Source organism: Prinia subflava, chromosome 8 (genome assembly GCF_021018805.1).
Source record: "Prinia subflava isolate CZ2003 ecotype Zambia chromosome 8, Cam_Psub_1.2, whole genome shotgun sequence".
NCBI classification, from domain to species: Eukaryota; Metazoa; Chordata; class Aves; order Passeriformes; family Cisticolidae; genus Prinia; species Prinia subflava.
The window spans coordinates 14268664-14287185 of record NC_086254.1 but is presented as its reverse complement, the minus strand read 5'-3'; the positions used below and the strand labels follow the sequence as shown (position 1 = coordinate 14287185).

At 53.5% G+C, this 18522-nt stretch overlaps 1 protein-coding gene across 7 annotated transcripts; it reads left to right on the top strand.

The window, feature by feature from the left end:
- Window positions 1-1627: 1627 nt before the first annotated feature.
- Window positions 1628-17100, top strand: MIER2 (MIER family member 2). 7 transcript variants are annotated; one of them, XM_063403285.1, is made up of 13 exons: window positions 1628-1671; window positions 5705-5792; window positions 6325-6473; window positions 6901-7026; window positions 7651-7774; window positions 8448-8557; window positions 9182-9251; window positions 10050-10201; window positions 11417-11498; window positions 11589-11683; window positions 12482-12609; window positions 13630-13766; window positions 14428-17100. In XM_063403285.1, the coding sequence occupies exons 1-13, from the start codon at window positions 1663-1665 to the stop codon at window positions 14904-14906; spliced, it is 1749 nt and encodes a 582-aa protein (XP_063259355.1). In that variant the 5' UTR covers window positions 1628-1662; the 3' UTR covers window positions 14907-17100. The 7 variants fall into 7 exon arrangements, with proteins under 7 accessions (XP_063259355.1, XP_063259353.1, XP_063259356.1 ...); XM_063403283.1 differs by having other exon boundaries at window positions 12482-12714; XM_063403286.1 differs by having other exon boundaries at window positions 10035-10201; window positions 12482-12585.
- The last annotated feature ends 1422 nt before the right edge of the window (window positions 17101-18522 follow it).

Sequence of the window (18522 nt, the reverse complement as noted above, 5' to 3'; positions counted from 1 at the left end):
ATGGTTTTGGTGCTGCCTCCAGAGCCTGGTGGGGCTGCAGGATGTGTTGCCTGCTCATTCTGAGGACAGAAATCAAAGTTCCGGGCAGTGGAGGTGTCTCCTGACAGGAGTTTCACTGCTCCCTCAGGGAAGTGCAGATGCTTGAAGACACTCAGCCTGCAGTTGGTGCAAGCACTAAACGGAGAAGCAGAAGCTGCAGGGGCACTGCTCCAGGACAGACCCTCAATATCGAGTGGAGCTCTCCCCAGACCTAAAACCCTCAGGCCTTGACTAAAACCCCCAACCTCTTTCTTTTTGTGGTAACAGAGCACCCGGATGCACTGCTGGGAGCAAGACAGAAAGCAGCATTTTTTGCAGACGTTTTTCTGAAGCTGGAGACAAGGTTACTTTTTTTTATTGAGCAAACAGCATCTGCAAACTGTTAGTCCTTTGAGAAGAGCCAGACAGCTCCGAGCAAGGGAACAAAGGGCTGGTGAAGTGCTCTGGTTCTCAGCTCGAGGGCCACCACCACTTCAGAAGCACTTGATAACACTTTGCTTCCTGAGCTCAGAAGCGTGAGCAAAACCCAGCACGGAGCCAAGCGCCAGGGTGGAGAGGCTGCTCCCACAGACTGAGCTCGAGGCCGCCGTGGGCACAGCCAGAGGCAAATCTGGGCACAGGCGTTGGCGTGAGCACGATGGTGACCCACGGGATCCATCTCATGGTGAGATCTGGTGGCAAATGGCACAGTGTCACTGCATGCTCTGAGGGAAAAGCACTGCCTTGCTGGCTCAGCCAGGAGTCCTTGAGGGATCAGAGGGTCCCTGAGAGGCTGTGGGGATGGAGGGGAGCCTGGCAGGGCTCTTTGCTGCAGGAATCCCTGGAGATGGGTTCCTTCGTTGTGCTGGAGGATTGTTCTCTGGAAGCATGTGGTCATCCCCAGTTAAACAGAGCTGGAAAAAACCATCAGGCAGCTTCCACAAGTGCAGCTCTGGGGCTTTTGAGGCACAGCCACAGCAAGGAATGATGAGATAGTGTCTACACCCCAGTCCTGGCGAGACCCTTCAATCTGGGCTCCAATTCCTATCTCCTTCTTCTGTGAACTCTAAATGACATACAGCAACTTTTTCATCAAGCAGGTGCTCAGTGAGGACCCCTGAAAGTGTTTCCTGGAGGTTCAAGCTTCGTGATACATGAAGAAGGGGTTGCGAGCAGTTTTTCCCTGACCTGTGTGATCCCCAGTGTGTCCCTGTGGCCTGGGGGACCTGGGGACCGTCCCTGGGCTTTCCACCGCCTGCCCCAGCCCGAGGGACCCGGCACGGGGGAGCGGGACCGGCCCCCGCCGCTCTCGGGGGATTCCCTTCCTCGCGGGCCTCTGCGCGGCTGGAGATGCGCGGCCTCACAGCGGCGGCCCCGGGGCAGCTCCGGTAGCGGCCGGTACTGGGGGACCGTTGCTGCGGGCACCGGCAGCCTCCGCTCCGCTCCCGTCCCTCCGTGCCACTCCCCAGGGACGTCTCCGGGCGGGACAAGAGCCCGGACCCGCACCGGACCCGGCCCCGACCCCGGGACCCGAACCGGAGCCCCTCAGACGGCGCCGGCCCCGGCCCCGCCCCCTCGCGCCACAGCCAATCAGCGGCCGCCGCCGCATCCGGGGCCCGCGCCCCCTGCCGCTCGCGCTCGGCCATGGCGGAGGTGAGCGCGGCGCCGCCGCCGGGGTCGCGCCGGGCCCGGGGCCGCTCCCGGCCGGGCGGGGACAGCGGGACCCCCGAGCCGCGGCTGCCCGGCGCCGCCCGGGGCCGGCGTCCTGCGGCAGCGGGGTGATGTGCCGGCGCGGGCCACCGGGGCGGGGGCCCTCGGGCCGAGGGACGCCGAGGCCCCGGGCGGCAGCGGGACGAGGGGCGGGGGCGGGCCGGGGCTGAGGGCGCCGGGCCCGGGCGGGGGGCGCCGGCGGGAGCGGCCACGGGAAGGGGCTCCTGGGCGGGAACCGGCGGGAGAGCCGGGACGGGCGGCGCCGGCGCGGGGGCCCCGCGGCCTGACCCGCGGCAGAGGGGCCCGGAGAGGGGCGGGAAGGGGCTGCGGGCCGGGAGCTGCCGGGGGAGCGGGCGGGCGGAAAGGCCCGGGGCCAGAGCGGGCTGGGAGCCCCGGGGCTGTGGCCCAGCAGAAGCCGACAGCGGTGTGGGGTCGCTGGAGCCGGGGTCAGGGGTGCGGAGCTGTGAGAGGGGGCTCGCAGAATCTCTCAGGTGGGAGGCGGCCTGAGCTGTGGGGGAGCGGGGAGGTCCGGATCCCGGGAATGGCAGAGGGCTGGGGAACGCGGCGGGAACAAATGGTTTGGGTGGCCAGGATGGTTCTCACCACCTTGCCTAGGGCCAGAAGGCAAGAGGGGCCAGGTGGGGACTCCCCACTGCCTCCCCAATTGCCATGTTGTATTTCCCTTGGTATCTTGTGCTGAAACCTTTTTGCCATTGCTCAGTCACACTGTGAGCTGGTGATGCCATTGCCCATCAAGTCTTGCCATATCCCTCAAATATCCTTGACCTGTTGTAATGGTTGGTGTGACACGTGCACACTTCATTTCTATGGCCTGACCCTCTTGGTGATCCCAACATGAACAAGGGTGCTGGGAAGACTTTGAGGTTCTCTGTGGCAGGATCTTGGATCTCCGTTGGCTGTGGCAGCGTCTTGTCCAAGGGCAGGGCTTCTCTTCCAGGGTATTTCAGCGTTGTGCATGAGGAAGGTGCTGCCTGTTTGCCCATCCTCCATGCATTGGCCTTTGGTGGAGCAAAGTTTCCACTTATGCCAAAGTGTTATTTGTGCACATTTTGGGCCAGAGTGCTGCCTTGGCACCCTGCACAGCTGTGGCTCAGAGAGGTCTGTCCAGGGGACATCCAGAAACTGTCATTGTCCCTTGGACAAGGTTTGGCTGTGGAGCATCTCTGCTGTGACACTGCACGGGTGTGATGGGGCCCTGATCTTCCTGAGCAGTGCAGAATGTGGTCTGTGTGTCTGTCACCTCTTCTTTCTTTGGTCTTTCAGGGACATAACTTGCAGGACAAATCTGTTTCCATCCGTGCTGCTTCACTCTGGCTACAGCCGGAGTTTGTGGAAAATGTCTCCATGGCCAAGGAGTGTGGACAAGGCAGAGGAAGCAGGAATGCTTCTCACTGAATATGTGTCAGACTGGCTCAGGAAACTACATTAGTTATTGTAGGGTGACACTGGAAAGGGAAATTTCTTTTTTTTCCTCACTTTTTTTGCAAGAGTGGTTTCAGTCTGGAAGGTTTTCTTGGGATAAACACAATTGGCCTCACACTGGGAAATTACTTTGTCAGGGCAGAAAACTCAAACTCTGCCTCTGCCTGTGTTTCCTAAATGATGGCTGAGCTTCATTCCATGTGCACAAAACCTTGAGTCCACACCTAAGGAGGGAGTGCTGGAGTCACCCAGAAATACAAACACAAGAGTGAGTAGTTGACCAACCTCAGAGTAACTTCTGAGAGGAAAGTTACTCTTATGCCTGAGCAGCAGAAGCTGGCAGGAGGAAAGCGGTGCTGGGGGTCGTAAAGGGAGATTAAAGGAGTTTAATCTCCCTTTTTGGCCTCCAAGATTAAATGCCCCATGGGCACAGGAGCCAGTTTCCAGCATCACAGTGCACTGTGAGAATAACTGGAGTTCCCTGCTGCGAGCTTTGATGGTGGTGGAATCCCTCACCAGCAGCAAGAGCAGTGACACCCTGGCCCAGAGCTGTTCTCTGTGTTTCTGGTGCATGCCATGCTCTTGCATTTCTGCCTCTTGTGTGATGTTTGGAGTTGAAGTGTCAGTCTGCATCTACCTCTCCTTCAGACCAAGTAACTCCACGTCCCCTGGCGTTGGTAATCAGGGCAGTCAGGAATATTCTGTCATCAGTTGCATTTTTAAGCCAAGCCTGCCTTTCTCTTCTATTCCTTTGACTCTTCTTTCTGTGGTTTCTGGATTTGTGAACGATCTGAGGGATTGTTTGGTTCCACAAGTGTTTAAATTTGGGCATGGAATGGGCCAGGTGCTTTGTCTGTCACTTGTTTCTTGTTTCCTCCGCCCCAGCACTGCAGTGCTGGTTATTCCATGGTGAATTCAGCGTTCCCATTTGCTCTGGTGCTCCATTACTGCTTTGGAGAACTGAATTCTCGATTAGTTATGGAATTGCCACACTGTTGTAGTGGCCAATCCTTCTACTTTCAGCACCTGGTTATTAATAGGAGATCTCATTGTTCCTGAAGTATTCTTGACACCTTTTCAAGCCAGCCCATCCATGCCAACAGCTTCAGTCTTTATTTTCAGAGGCCTTGTGGATCCCCAGGCAAGGAGGTGTCATTGATCTACAGATCATTGCCTAAAGTGAGTTCTGCAGATTGTCCAAGACCTGGAGGGAGTAAGGGTAGATCACATCCTTTCCATAAAGCCACTCTGGTTTGCTTGGAAGGATTTATCCAAGAGGGTTTTGTGCTTGGTCACATTCCAGCCAAGCCCAACAAAGGCACATTGACACTTTCCTGACTTACAGAGCCATTTCCTGGTGTGACCATCCTCAAAATGGAGCCTGTCCCCTTCTCCTTTCATCATCCCATAACTTCTCCCTTCTCTTTTCATGTGCACAGGGCTCTGTCTGGAGTGGGCTCTGGGGGGGGTTATCTTGTGGACTGGAGGCATCTTCTGCATTATTAGGGAATTTCCAGTCTGTATCTTGATAGCTGAAGGAACTTAGAACCCACAGTCTGTGGTGGCTTCTTTTGGTGAATACTTTGCTTTGTTGTTGGAGGATAGATTTTAATGTGAAGCTATAGTGTATTTTCTTAAATAAATTGTAAGAGGCTCCTATGGAAGGCTGTAAATATCCTGGCTCCAGCTGAGTGAGTGAGGAGTGATGGTGCACAGCTCAGATTGTTGATGGCTGAGTATCCTACACTGGGGACTGGAGGACTGACTCTGGGATTTTCTTCTGCAATCAGGTGCTGTCAGTCACCCAAAAGCTTTGCTTGTTTACCTGTTTGCTCCCTGCCTAGGCTGAACTTGATGAACAGCACTTTCCATGCACAGCAGCCTGAGGAGCAGCAGATGTTGTGTCTGGGTTGTTTTCCTCAGCACGTGCTGCTGCCTGAACTTGTGACTGAGCACCAAATGCCACCCTGCAGGTGCCTGATCCCAGGCTCTGCCTGCCTCAGCCTCTCCCACCTCCCCTGTGCCACTCGTGGTCCTGCCAAGCTCCTTCTCTCCCTCCTCAGCTGGCTCTGTGCTCGTGTCCCTGAGCTCCTGGGTGCAGTGAGGCATCAGGGAGAGGCCAGGGTGTTGTGAAGGCTCAGTCCCTAAAAATGCTTTGCTCAGACACACACAATGTGTGTGTTTAGAATGACAGCTGTGGGTCCAGCTCCTTCTTTTAAGTGAAGATGTAAAGCACAAAGATCTGAGGTCTCAGACTGGTGGGGGGGATAAGCAGTGAGTGGAGTGCTGGAGGTGAAATGGATGGAATGGAAACACACGGAGGGGAAGGGCAGGTGAGGAGGGCAGGGAGAACTTTCCAGTACACCCCATGAGCTCTTTTGAGCAGCACAGCTCCCACCACTGCCCTGTGAGAGTTTGGGGAACTTTCGCCTTGAACCTAAATGAGTTGCATTTGGTGGTGGGGTGAATTGGGTGGAAGGGTGTTGTGTTTTTGAGGAGAGCTGTCTCAGCCTTGTTTTTCTCTTTCCTGAAGGCCTCTGTTGGCCGGCAGAGCCCGAGGGTGGTTCCATACCCAGCCCGTGGCCTATGTCCTGGAGAGCCCGCCCTGCAGAGCGCAGCAGGTACCTCAAGGCTCACATCCCTCTGTTTGCTGGTCTGGTTTCCAGTGGAAACAAAATTACTGTGATCACTTCCCTTCTCCTTGAAACATCTCCCCAGCCTGTTGTTGATCCCATACTGTTTGACAGAGGAGGAAAGGCTTAAAGATGCCGAAGCTCCTACAGATGTCTGTTTGCCCATTATTGAGTAAGGGGTGATTACCCTAAAAATGCCCCCAGGTGAAGGAAAGGCTGCAGTGTGTGCACACATGTTGTGACACCAGTGAATCCAGTGAGGAGCAAGATACAAATACTCAGCAAACCTTCAGATTCAGCGTCCAGGCAATTGTGGGACTCAAATGTGCATAAAACCAGGCTTTGTGCTGATGAAGTGACTGCTGCCAGTTGTGATCTCTGTTCCTCTCTGTTCTGCCTAATCTCTTCCTCTGGTTTATCATGTCTGCACACACTCAAGGAGGGATCATCCCTGGCTTTGTTGTATCTCAGGGTTTGATCTGTGGTGATGCTAATGTCCAACTTCTTCTGATCCCTGCAGTTGTGTCAATGGGCTCAGCTGATCATCGACTGAACCTGGCAGAGATCCTTTCCCAGAACTATGGTGTGAGGGAAGAAAGGGAGGAAGATGATGCTCAGGAGAAGCAGAAATCTTTAGAAGAGCTGGAGAAGAGTTTCAGTGCCTCTCAGGTAAAGGCAGCAGGGGAGGGGAAGGGAAATTACCTGGCGGATTTGCTTGTTTGCTGTGTGGAGCCCTGACTGCAGCCATGAGTGGTCCCATGGAGACCTCAGTGGAACACAAACTGTTCCTGGTGACAGGGAGTGTCTCTTCAGGCCAGGCACAACACTGGTACAGAGATTTGCTCCTCCCCTTCTTCTGCTTAAATACAGTTGTGCTATCTGGCATCTTTCACCTGTTTGAAATCTAGAATAAAAGGTAAATGTATTTTAAAAATATTGCTTTGGGGTGAAAGTTCCTGGCTTTTCCATATCTTTGAGAGGGACAGCTTCCAGTGAATCCCAACCTGAGGCTGCTCAGAGCCCCTAGAGGAGCAGAGTTGCCTCTGCCTGTCTGGTGGTTCTCTTGCTGATGCAGCTGTGTCCTCCTCTTGCTCAGAGCAGTGAAATGCCATTTGAGGAGCTGCTGGCGCTGTATGGCTATGAGGCATCCGACCCCATCTCGGAGCAGGACAGTGAGAGCAATGACATTGCTCCCAACCTCCCCGACATGACTCTGGATAAGGTGAGAGCAGCTCTCTGCCTGTTGTTGAGGTGTCCCCCCTATTTCAGAGGGGTGGGGAGGGACCTGCCTTGTTCTGGTGTCCCAGGGAGGAGCACAAGGTGCAGAAAGGTGAGTGTGAAGTGTTTAGAGAAGGGAGAAAGGATATCTGTTTCAAAATGTAAAAACTCTGTATCGAACTTTGGTTACAAGTATTTGCACATGGGTTTGGGTGTGTGAAGAGCCAAGGAAAGTTTGTATCTTCTCAGGTGAAGCCATGGCTCTTCCTGTTCTAGCTGAAGTCTGTAGAAAGTGGGGGCTTTGTGGGGGGGTTGTGTTTTTATTTCTTTTTTCCTCTTTGAGATATTTGCTGTGAGTGGAGCCTTACAGAAAGGGATGCTTGCTCATACACTCTGGCTTCCATAGGAAGCCACTCATGACACTTGCTAAAGTGCTTCTAGGGAAAATAGTCTGGGTGTGGTGGGAATGTGAGAGAGAATCTGTCTTTGGACAAGCTGTGGGAGGGTGAGGAGATCTGTGGACGTGGCCACTGTTGGCCAGAAACGCTTTTACTCTAGGCCTCACTCCCCCTCGTATATATTTTTTTTAATTTAAAAATATTTCTCACTTTCTTGTTGTTGTTAAAAGGAACAAATAGCGAAGGATTTGCTTTCAGGGGAAGAAGAGGAGGAGACCCAATCTTCAGCTGACGATCTGACTCCATCCGTCACGTCCCACGATGCCTCGGACTTATTCCCAAACCAGCCTGGCTGTATGTGTCACTAGTTCCTAAGTAGCTGCTGTTCACTTTTACATATGATGTGCAGGGGAGGGTGAGAATGGTTCTCTTAATTTTGTCAGTCTCCTGACATCAGATTTTTCCACTTTTCATCCTGGGGACTGTCTGCATGGCAGAGGCTTTGGGTGGGACAGGACAGAGCGTTGATGAGCAGTGGGATGAGGGGAGAATTGTCTTGAGCTGTAACTCAGAATACTGAGAGAGTGGGAATTGTTTTGCTGCCTGCTGTAATTGCAGTCTGAAAGATCAGTACCTCATCTGACATCTCTACAAGCGCATAAATTCAGTAGTAGTAGTGGAGTGATGTATTGTGGCAGTTCCTAAATATTGGAATATGTGGGAAGCCAAAGCACGTGACAGGGACTCTGCATGAAATGATGTTATTCGTGACAGGGGCTCAGCATGAGGTGATGTTATTTCTTCTGCTGTCTTGCAATATTAAGGAGTCTGAGCTCTCCAGGTTGGCCATCCATGTGGCAAATGTGCAAATTCTTTTACTTAAAGTGAGAAAATTAAAATACAGGTAAGTTGTCACTGTAGACCACACTGAAAGGGACTTTAGGACAGAAAATGAAGGGAAGGAGAGGGAACATAAAGGAACAGAATAAAAAATTTGTAACTACAGGCCTTTTCCTTTCCCACAAAGCAAACAACTTCCTTGCTGATGAAGACAAAGAGCCATGTTCATCTCCATGTGCTTCCTCCATGGCTGAGGACTCAGAGGTGGATTCCATCCCATCCAATGAGTGTAAAAAGGTAAATAACCATGAAGGCATTGGGAAGGGAGGCTCCTGAGTTTGAAAAATGCATGACACCAAAGCACTTTTTTATCTCCCCAGTTGGCTCCTTGGTGCCTTGCATTTTGTGGACAGCAGTGGCAGATGTGGGTTACAAGAGGGGTTTTTAATACAGTCTCAGAATTATCTTCTGCCTCAGATAAGGGAATTCCGTTGTGCCTTGGTAAATTAAATCTGCAGCCTGTAGCCCTATAAAGGTGAAATGCTGTGCAGTATTCCCAGCAGGATTTACTGAAGGGGAACCATCTTTCTAAAGAGAGGAGCAGGCTTCCAAATTCATCCTGGCTGTGAAGGTTGCAGGAGAACCTCTGCATTGCTTTATTTCCAACCTTAGCTGCTTGCCATAGATCTTTTACATTAAAACTATGTAAATGCTGAAGGTCCCCACAGTATCATCTGGTTGGTAGTAAATCTTCTTAGTTACCCTATAAAATAGTCAGGGTTCACTGGAAATAATAGTGACAGAGGGGGCTACCAGTAAATAAATCAGCCTTGTTGTGGTGTAGTCCCTAAATCACGAAGTACAACCTGCATGGAGCATTTTCCATTTCCATTTTCTCACCTCTCTGTCGTGGGATTTCAGGAGATCATGGTTGGACCTCAGTACCAGGCCACTGTTCCCATCCTCCGCTTGAACAGGCACAGGCAAAAAGGTAAGGCAGCCTCTTCTTTGTGCCTGCTGTGGGTGTAGGGCTGCTGGCAGGCGGATTTGGTGGGCTCTGGATCACCAGCCCTGCTCTGTGTCTCCAGGCTTGGCAATTTTCAGTGCTGACATTCAGATTTACTGGCTGAAATGAGCCCAGGTTAATAAGGCTGGAAACACAGGTACAGAATTGGTGAAGCTCATTGAGAGCTGGGTGGGTGTGACAGATTTGCAGGAGGGGGTCTCAGCTGTAGCCAAAGAGAAGGAACACCCATCTGGGGATGCTCTGATTTATTCTCTCTGACATCTTCCTTAAGTAGTGAGTCAGTGTCATTCCGTGCTCCCTGGAGGTGATCTGTTTCTGATTTTGGGATGTCTGTAGACCAGACAGAGGTGCCTTGATTTACAGATTGTGTCCAATAATCAGTAGATTACAAGTGCCAGCTTGTTGAGCTTCTGGACCAGAAAGCTAAAACAGTCTTTGTTTGCCAGGATTAATTAATCAAAACAGCAGGCTTTGAGAATATGATAACAAAAACTTTGTCAGCCAACCTTTCTGGAACAATGGAAGCAAGCTGAGCCCGTGCCAAAGGCCCTAAAAGAGATATAAAGAGCTAATCTGCCTCCAAAATCAGGAGGGAAAATGCAGTGCCTTGAGAGATGTTTGTCATCTCTAGTGCCAAGCTGGAGCACCAAGCAAGGATTTCCTCCCTCCTCTGTCCCCCCCATGCATGTCGGTGCAGACCACTTCTCACAAAGCAGCAGAATTCTCTGTTTGATTATCTTATTTCAGTGCTTTTTCTGTTAGCCTATGAGAATGAAGATCAGCTGCTCTGGGACCCCAACATCCTCCCCGAGAGGGAGGTGGAAGAGTTCCTGTACCGCGCCGTGAGGCGGCAGTGGGACGAGCTGTCCACCAGCAGCCTGCCCGAGGGAGAGGTGGTCAAGGACAACGAGCAGGTGAGCTCAGGGCCTCCTGCAGCCCACACACAGCCAGGTGGTGCTGGCCCAACAGGACTGTTGGAGTCTAGAACATCCCTCTGGCCACCCTGGAGGGTTTGGAGACCAGACAGGGGGGTCTGGGATCTGTACAAGAGGGTCAGAGCCTCACACAGAGCCCAGGAGGACACTGCCTCTGATCCCTGGCCATGGGAGTGAATGCCCACATTGTATGAAGAATCACAAGCTGAGAGAATTCAAAATAAGTAGTATTTAGTTTATCATAGAATGTAAATGTAGAATCTAGGATTCTCAGTATATGGGGTTGAAGAGGCAAGATGGAGGAATTGGGGAGTGGCCCCTGTGCTCCTTGTTCTTCCTCTCGTCCCCCATTTTCTGCTGAGTTGGATCTCAAGGATTGGTTTAGAGTAGAACTGACATGTTAGCATAGGTAGTAGGTATTGGTACAGTTTTGTAAATAAAAAGTTCATTGTGGACAGTGGTTGGGTCAGGGGTACTGTACATAAGGTGTGGGGCTCTCTGATCCACCCCAGTCCTGCCACGTGTCCTGCTCTGCTGGAGATGCCTCGCAGAGCTGAGAAAGAATTAAGATAATGTACCCTGCCAGGGAGACCTGGCAAAGCTGAGAAAGAACTGAGATAATGAAGAATAAACAACCTTGGAAATGTGCACTCAGCTTGTCGTCTCTACCTCTGGTGTGAAACACTTAGGGCAAAGAGAAGACTGAAAACCTGATTACCTCTGGGAACAGCAACCTTGGGGGAACCCTTAGTACCTTGGGGAACAGCAACCCCAAGGAGAATCTCAGGGAATCAATAACCCTGAGACAGGACCACGTTCCCTGCAGAGGTCAGGATGAGGTCAGACTCCAGCAATCCTCATGGATAAGGGAGGGTGTGTGCCCAGTCTGGGCAGGTTGGTTACCCTCCCATTGGGAAGGCTGGGAAAGTCAGCAGATCAGGCATTTCAGAGCAGCTGTGTTTACTTCAAGCTGGCCAGGTTAGATTCTGGTGGAACTGCATCTGTTGAGTCTCAGGGTTTGTAATCCAATGCCTTAAAAAGTGGGGTAATCTCTGCTGGTGGTCAGGCTGGGGTTAGCAGCAAGTTGGCTCCTGGGAGACAGAAATTTTACAAGACAAATGTGGGTCATGAGCAGGCTGGTGTGTGCTGTGATGCTCAGGTACGTGCTGTGAGTGATTTCCTTTTGTTCCCCAGGCTTTGTATGAGCTGGTGAAATGCAACTTCAATGCAGAAGAGGCCCTGCGGAGGTTACGGTTCAACGTGAAGGTTATCAGAGGTGAGGACCCCCCTTTCTTGTGTTCATCAAGGCACATGCAACTCTCTCTAGATTCTGCACATCTCCTCCAACTCTTTCTTTCTGCTGCAGATGAGCTTTGTGCCTGGAGCGAGGAAGAATGTAGAAATTTTGAACATGGCTTTAGGGTCCATGGGAAAAACTTTCACCTTATCCAAGCAAACAAGGTAAGGCTGCTCCCCCCAGGTGAGGAGCAGGGGAAGGAGGCAGGTGCTTGGGCACCAGAGGAGAACTTTGGGCCTCTGCTGACACAGGGAGTTCAGGATGGCCGAGTTCCAATCCCAGGCTTTGTGTTGACTCATGCCAGCAGGTGATGGGCTGTTCACTGCCCTGCTCTGCCTTATTTTCCAGGTGGGAGAAGTCACAAACACCACTGACCTGCATGAGTGATGTCAGTTAATTACTGATTAGCCCTTTCTGGAGTCTCAAAAGTTCTTTCCAAACTCTCAGCCCTTGCAGTACTTCTGTGAATGAGTGAGTTGAGCATGTGGATGTTTCGTAAAGTCCCCTGGGGTCCTCTAGAATGGCAAGATGCTGTTGTAGGGAGAGCTGGGCCCCGGGACATGCTGCTGTGCTGGGAGTTGGCAGAACCAGAGAGTCCAGTTCTACCACTGGTTAACTGTAGGCATGTTGACGCTGGCCAGTGACAATGGATGCAGGTTTGCTCTCTCTGCTAAGTGTGCTGCTGCTGGAAGGGAAGCGCAGGAAAGTCCTGCACGAGTGTGTGTGGCCCACACGGGTCTGTGACAACAGCTGTGTGCTGTGGGGAGTTTCTTTCTCTGGCCACCTCGGAAACCTCAGTACGTGCTTCTGTTCTGCAGCAATGTGTCCATAGCCATGTAAATCACTGTAATGCACTTGGAATTTTCTGTGCTGGTTAAATGGGAAAAAAAAATAGCTCCTTGCTCCAGGAGATGCACCTGGAGGAGGGCAGGGTGTCCTGACTCGGGGGTGTTTCCCCTCAGGTCCGCACGCGGTCGGTGGGAGAGTGTGTGGAGTATTACTACATGTGGAAAAAATCAGAGCGCTTCGACTACTTCACTCAGCAGACCCGTCTAGGAAGGAAGAAGTACGTCCTCCACCCTGGAGCCACGTGCGTGGAATATTCTCACACTAAAATTAGTAATGTTAACCTCCCAGTGAAGATTCCTGCTGCAAAGCACCTCCGCTTAACAGACTGCGCTTTCTTCTCCAGAAGGTTTCTCGGGTGGGAGGATGGAGGGATGCACGGGGTGTTCTCAGAGCACAAACACTAAGCTGGTGTGGGGAGGGAGGATAAAAGAACTCTTTGCTTGGATGTGGACTTTCCTGTCCTTTTCTGTGTGTTGAAAGTAGTTTTGTTTCAGAAAAAAGCATCCACAAAAGACTGGGGACAGGGATTCAGAGCTGGCTTCGGTGAAAGAACTCAGTTTGATGAGGTTTTGGGAAAGGAACTATTTAAAATCAAAAATGCACTTATTTCTGGTGGTTTGGAACCTGAATTAATTTCCCTTTGAGGCAAATTCTTCCCTTTGAAATGTATGCTAATTACAGAAGGTACTTTTCAAAATACACCTTTTCAAAAAGGTTGAAACGGAAATCTCTTAATAGGTCAAAATGAAATATTGAAGCTGAATCAATTAAAAACACCAGATGAAGGCTTAGATTTTTTTTTTCCCAATTCTGATGCAAGACAGAAAAATTCCTGAAATCTTAGATCTTCCCAGGGTGGGAAAATATGTTCTTATCATTTGCTCTTTGCTGGCACACTAAGGACCCACTACAATCATTCCATTAAACTGGGTGTTCCCTGGGCATTTGACCATGTGTTTATTTCCCTTTGGAGCAGGCTGAGGCTCAGAGAACTGGGGGCACAGCTCTTTAGGAAGCTGGAGAGTCCATTTTGCTTTATCGTGGACTGATCTTGGCCACACTGTGTTACCTGAGATCACCTCCTCAGGGCAGAGTCTAAACCAGGCTCTGCAGAGCAGGCAGGGATGGACATTCATTCTAGTGATGTCTCTACAGCCCCATTGCTTTATTTGTTGATGGGTTTTAATCCCAGTCACCCTTTCTCCTGCCTGCATCTCTCTGTTTAGCAGGTGGTGGCAGAGCTCCCTCTCTTTCCCCACAGGGATTTCACGGACAATGACCTGGATGGGGTTGAAGTGGAAAACACGAATCGTTCTCGGAGCTCCCCACCAATTCCCTCTGCAGCTGGCTGCCTGGATGCTCCCTTTGGCCAAGATCAGATAGCAATTGAGAGCACAGGTAATTCCTTTTTGTCTGTCTGCCATGGAGTTATGTGTCAGCAGAAGAGTCTTGCCTGTCTCTGCATTGACCAGGGATGACTATAAAGCAGTTGTTCCTGTGTTGGGCTTGGAGGAGTGGTCTAGTTTATTACCAAAACAAAAGGATTATTCACTGGGCACCTGAGTGAGGTGTTTCCAAAGCAGGGATACAGGCAGCTCCTCCAGAGGCTGGGTTAAGGCTCCAGAAGTCAGGTGCAAGCTGCTTTCACCCAGAGCTGCCTGTGAGAAGATCTGCAGGGAGCCCAAGATGGGTTCATTCCCTCGCCATCCTACCTCAAGATGAAAGCTTTGTGTGGGCAGCTCCCAGGGGTTGTTGGCACGAGGGGATTTGATTTAGGGTTTGGCTTATCTCTCAGTGTGTCTGTGAGGTTTCCTTTAATTTCCATAGAAACACTGATGGCCTCCCATCTGCTGTCGGCATCTTGCCTTCCCTCACTGTGCACTGGCAGGGAGATCTCAGTGCTGTAATAAAAAAACCCTTGTGCCATCAAACAAATGAAAAAAATTGGGATTAGGTGGGACTGACCTGGGTATTTGGGCGTTGTGGACTCACTGTGGCTTTCTCTCCCTCGCTGTGTCCCCCTCTCTCTTCCCCTCCCTGGCTGTGCCCACCTGAGCAGAGCCCCTGAGCGTGGAGAGCACGGCCTGCAGCCTGGGCAGCATCAGCGAGTCAGGGCAGGGCTATGAGTGCAGCACCCCCTCGGAGACAAACTGCTCCTTTGACCCCTCAGAGGAGACGTCCTCGGGTGTCCCCGTGCCCTGCCCACGCCACACTGTCACCGTCACCCCCTCCGAGCCGGAGCTCTTTGCTTTGCCGCCCGCAGGGCCAGGACTGGCAGAGAAGCAGGACACGTTGCAGAACTCTGGTGAGACAATAACCATGGACTTCACTCTCCCTGCAGACATTAACGAGGGCTTGCCTTTAATTGCTGGCCCCGTGGATTTGGACAGAGACCCTGAGGCAGTGGTGGCCCCTGCGCAAGTGTCCTTATCGGTCACAGATTTCGGTCTCATTGGCATTGGAGATGTAAATACTTTCCTGACTGCTCACCAGGCTTGCCCAGCACCTGTGGCTCGGTCAGAGCCTCTGTCACAGTGAGAGTCTCCAGTCACAAATTTGTCACAGACCCAGCAAGGACTTTGACCTGACTGAGTGAAATTCTGGAACTTCCGCTGTCCTGTAGGGACAGTTTGGAGCTGTTGGTCGGAATCCGTCTTTCCATCCTCCTCGATCCAAGGCTACAGTGAAACCAAACACCTTTCTGCTCCAGTGTATCCTCACACAATCATGCAAAGTGGTGGCTGGCTTTCCTGAGTGGGGATGTCCATCACCCCCCTCCTACGCTGACCGTGTGTCACCCCAGGTGATGCCAGTCTGCCCAGTGAGTCCCAGCCTCAGGACAAGGGACGTGTCCCTTGGCCCCAGCGGGACAGCCTGAGGGCAGAGGTGCTTTGACAAGAGGGATGTGTCTCCATCATGGTGAGGGTCTGGGGGTCTGAGAGCTTGGGAGGGCTGCAGGGCAGTTTCCTGCAGGGACGGGCACAGCGATGCCGAGGGAGGCTGACCCTTCTCCCACAGGCAGCGTGTTGCAGCAGGAGCCACTCACCCTGTCCCTCTCCCAGCAGCCACGGGTCATGGCAGGCAGGCACAAACTGCTTCCCCTGCAGCAGCCACGTGTTCCTGACTCTCCACCAGCTGCAGGTGGGACGTGGCCCTTGGGCTGAAGTGTTGGAAAGGGATGCTGCGTGTGCAGCTGCATCGTGTGCACTCGAGTGCTTCTCACCTTCCCATGCAGTGCTGGGCCAGGGAGAACTTGTGTGGGCAGTAACAGAAGTTTCTAGACTCACAGAGTGACGCTGGCCCAGAGCTGTGCTGCTGCTGCTGGCAGGGGATGAGCTGATCTTCGCTGAGCCACAATGCGAGAGGGTAAAATGCAGGTGAAAACGTCTGGAACTTCCCAGTTTGTCCCAACAATTTGTCAGCAGAGGGAGAAGCTTGCTTAGCTCCCAGGGTGTGAAGCCTGGGATGTGGGTGCTAGCACAGTCCCAGGCAGGGGAGTAGAGCATCCCTAGGCATTCCTGCCCTTCCCTGTGTCACAAAACAGGCTGTTCTGAGAGGAAAATGTCTCTCCTGCCATGTCCAGGGAGCCACTGGAGCCTGTCCTTGTGTGTGCTGGAGTCCAAAGCTGCTTCTCTTCCCAGGTGTGTTCCAGGTGTGGGATTGGCCACTGGCCCGATGTGTTCTCATTCCTCTTTTTCCATGCAGGGAATGCTCTCCACTCACCTGCTGGGCAAGGCTCTGGTGCAGACAGTCCTTTTCTCCAGCTGTGTTCTGCAGTGGGGAAGGGGCTTGGGTTGAGGGGTTTTGCTCGCTTTGGTGGAGGCCTTGGGGCTTTGATTGTGCACTGGGCTCTGCTGCCAGTGGATTTGACAGGTACCTAAACCCACAAACCTGCATCCTCCTTTTACCTGGCCCTGGAGTAGGAGCACAGAGACAGCATCAAACAGCTGCACGGGATGTCAGGATTGGACCTTGTCTCATCTCCTAAGCCCCAGATCTGGTTTGTGTGCTTTAGCAGGGGTTTGTTTCAGTCCCCAGCACTGTGCTGGGACATGCTGAGCCCCAGGCACGTGCAGCTGCCTTCACCTGTCTCTGTCAGAGAGATGTGGGCAGAGGCCTCCCCTCCAGTTGCTCCTGGCTGCTGGGAACAGAAACACGAGTGCCTGCTCCACAGTGGAACTGCCCAGGCTGTGATTGCCCTTTTCTGGGGGTGAGAGGAAGCTCCTTGGCTGAAGGGAGAAGAGGAGGCAGGGTGAGAGCACAGGCAGCCCTCCCAGGGAGGGCCAGGCCTTGGCATCTCCTCCATCGGCTGAGAACAGTCTTAGTTTTCCTGAAACCATTTTTTCTTTTGGTTTATTTCAAGCCCTAGTGAAAGGAGAGAGGGGGAGCTGGCTGAGGCAGAAATCTCTTCATGTCCTTCAGTGTTGTTTACAGATTTGCATGGGGTCTTTCAATATGAGTGCGGCGCTTTTTCCACAGAACTTTGAGGGAGAGGGGTGAAAAAGGCTGGGACAGGGACGGGGAGTCACTGGGGGAGGAGGTTTTTTTCTAGTGGTTTTATTTTTGTTTTGTTTTGTTTTTGTTTTTTTCCTTCTTACAAAGCACATTCACTGAGCCGCTCCCAATGCTGGACTCTTTTCTCCCTTGCCCCCCAGCCCTACACTGTGAAGTGACACTGCCTTGAAGACCCCTCGCCGTTATTTATTTAATTAAAAACCTAATTTGAAAGTGAGCCAGAAGTCTGTATTCTTTTTGGAGGCCAAGATGCAACAGTCCAGTGTATAATGATGGTGAAGCAGGAATAGGGATCCTTGCCTCTGCTGTCTGATCCTCTCCTGCCCTCCACACGTGCTCTCCTGCAGGCAAGGCAGGATTCCCTGTGCCAGGACTGCCATCACAGCCTAGGGGGAGGCCCTGAGTTTTTCCTTTCCAGTGCTGCAGGTGGAGGGAGCTGTTTGTTCTTCTTGCAGGTGCCCCAAGTCCTCTAAAACCCTGACAGGTCTGGGGCGGTGGGAGGCAGGGTTGCATCCAAACTTCAACCAGAAAAAGCTCCTGGAGGCGCGAGGAGTGTTGGTGCTGCAGTGGCGTTGTGTTTCCCCGCCCCACAGCCTCTCTGTTCCATCACTGACTCCTTAAATTCTCTTCTCCTCTTTGTGCCTGGCTCTGGCTGCCTGTCCCGGGACCCTGAAGGCTCCAAGCTGTGCAGCCCCCAGCCCTGCCCCGCAGAGGGGGGTACGAGGGTGGGCACAGCCCGGGGCAGGAGGGACGGGACCGGCTTCCCCCTTTCCTCGAGGCCCCGACGAGCAGCGGGAAGCGCGGGGGCGCTTGAAGCCTTCGGCTGGGACCGCAAAAAAAGATTCCCGACTCTGGTGCATCTTTTGACACGAAACGGCGGCTTCGGCCCTGTGGGACCCGAGCCGTGCTTCAGAGGCGGTGAGAGCGGCGGGTACCGAATTCCCCGGGCTCTGCAGCCCCCCGGGGGCCGGGCCGGGCCGGGCTCCGCAGTTCCCCGGGCTCCCGGGGAGGGTCCGGGCCGGGCTCCGCAGCCCCCCGGGCTCCCGGGGAGGGTCCGGGCCGGGCTCCGCAGCCCCCCGGGCTCCCGGGGAGGGTCCGGGCCGGGCTCCGCAGCCCCCCGGGCTCCCGGGGAGGGTCCGGGCCGGGCTCCGCAGCCCCCCGGGCTCCCGGGGAGGGTCCGGGCCGGGCTCCGCAGCCCCCCGGGCTCCCGGGGAGGGTCCGGGCCGGGCTCCGCAGCCCCCCGGCCCCGCCTGCAGCTGCGGCTCTCGGACGGCAGAGGGCGACACAGCGCCGGTCCCGGGACCCGCCCGCGCCCCCCGGACCCTCCCCGGGCTCTCCGCGTTCCCCCCGGGTCGGGCTGGGCCGGTCCCGGGCTGCACCGCCCGCAGCCCCGGGCCCCCGTGAGGCTCAGTCCTGCCGCGGCCGTGCGGAGCTTCCCGTGCGCCCTCCAGCGCGGCGGGGTCCGCGCTGTGTCCTCGGAGCCCCACATCTGTCACCTCTGTGTCCCCACGGGGGCCTGGCCCGGAGCCCTCCCACACCCAGCGCTGCTAAAGGCTGGGATGGGGAGGGGGTGGTTATCAGCGGTGGGACAGAAAGTCTTAATCTTCTCATCTCCTCCATGACGCAGCCTGGGCATCCC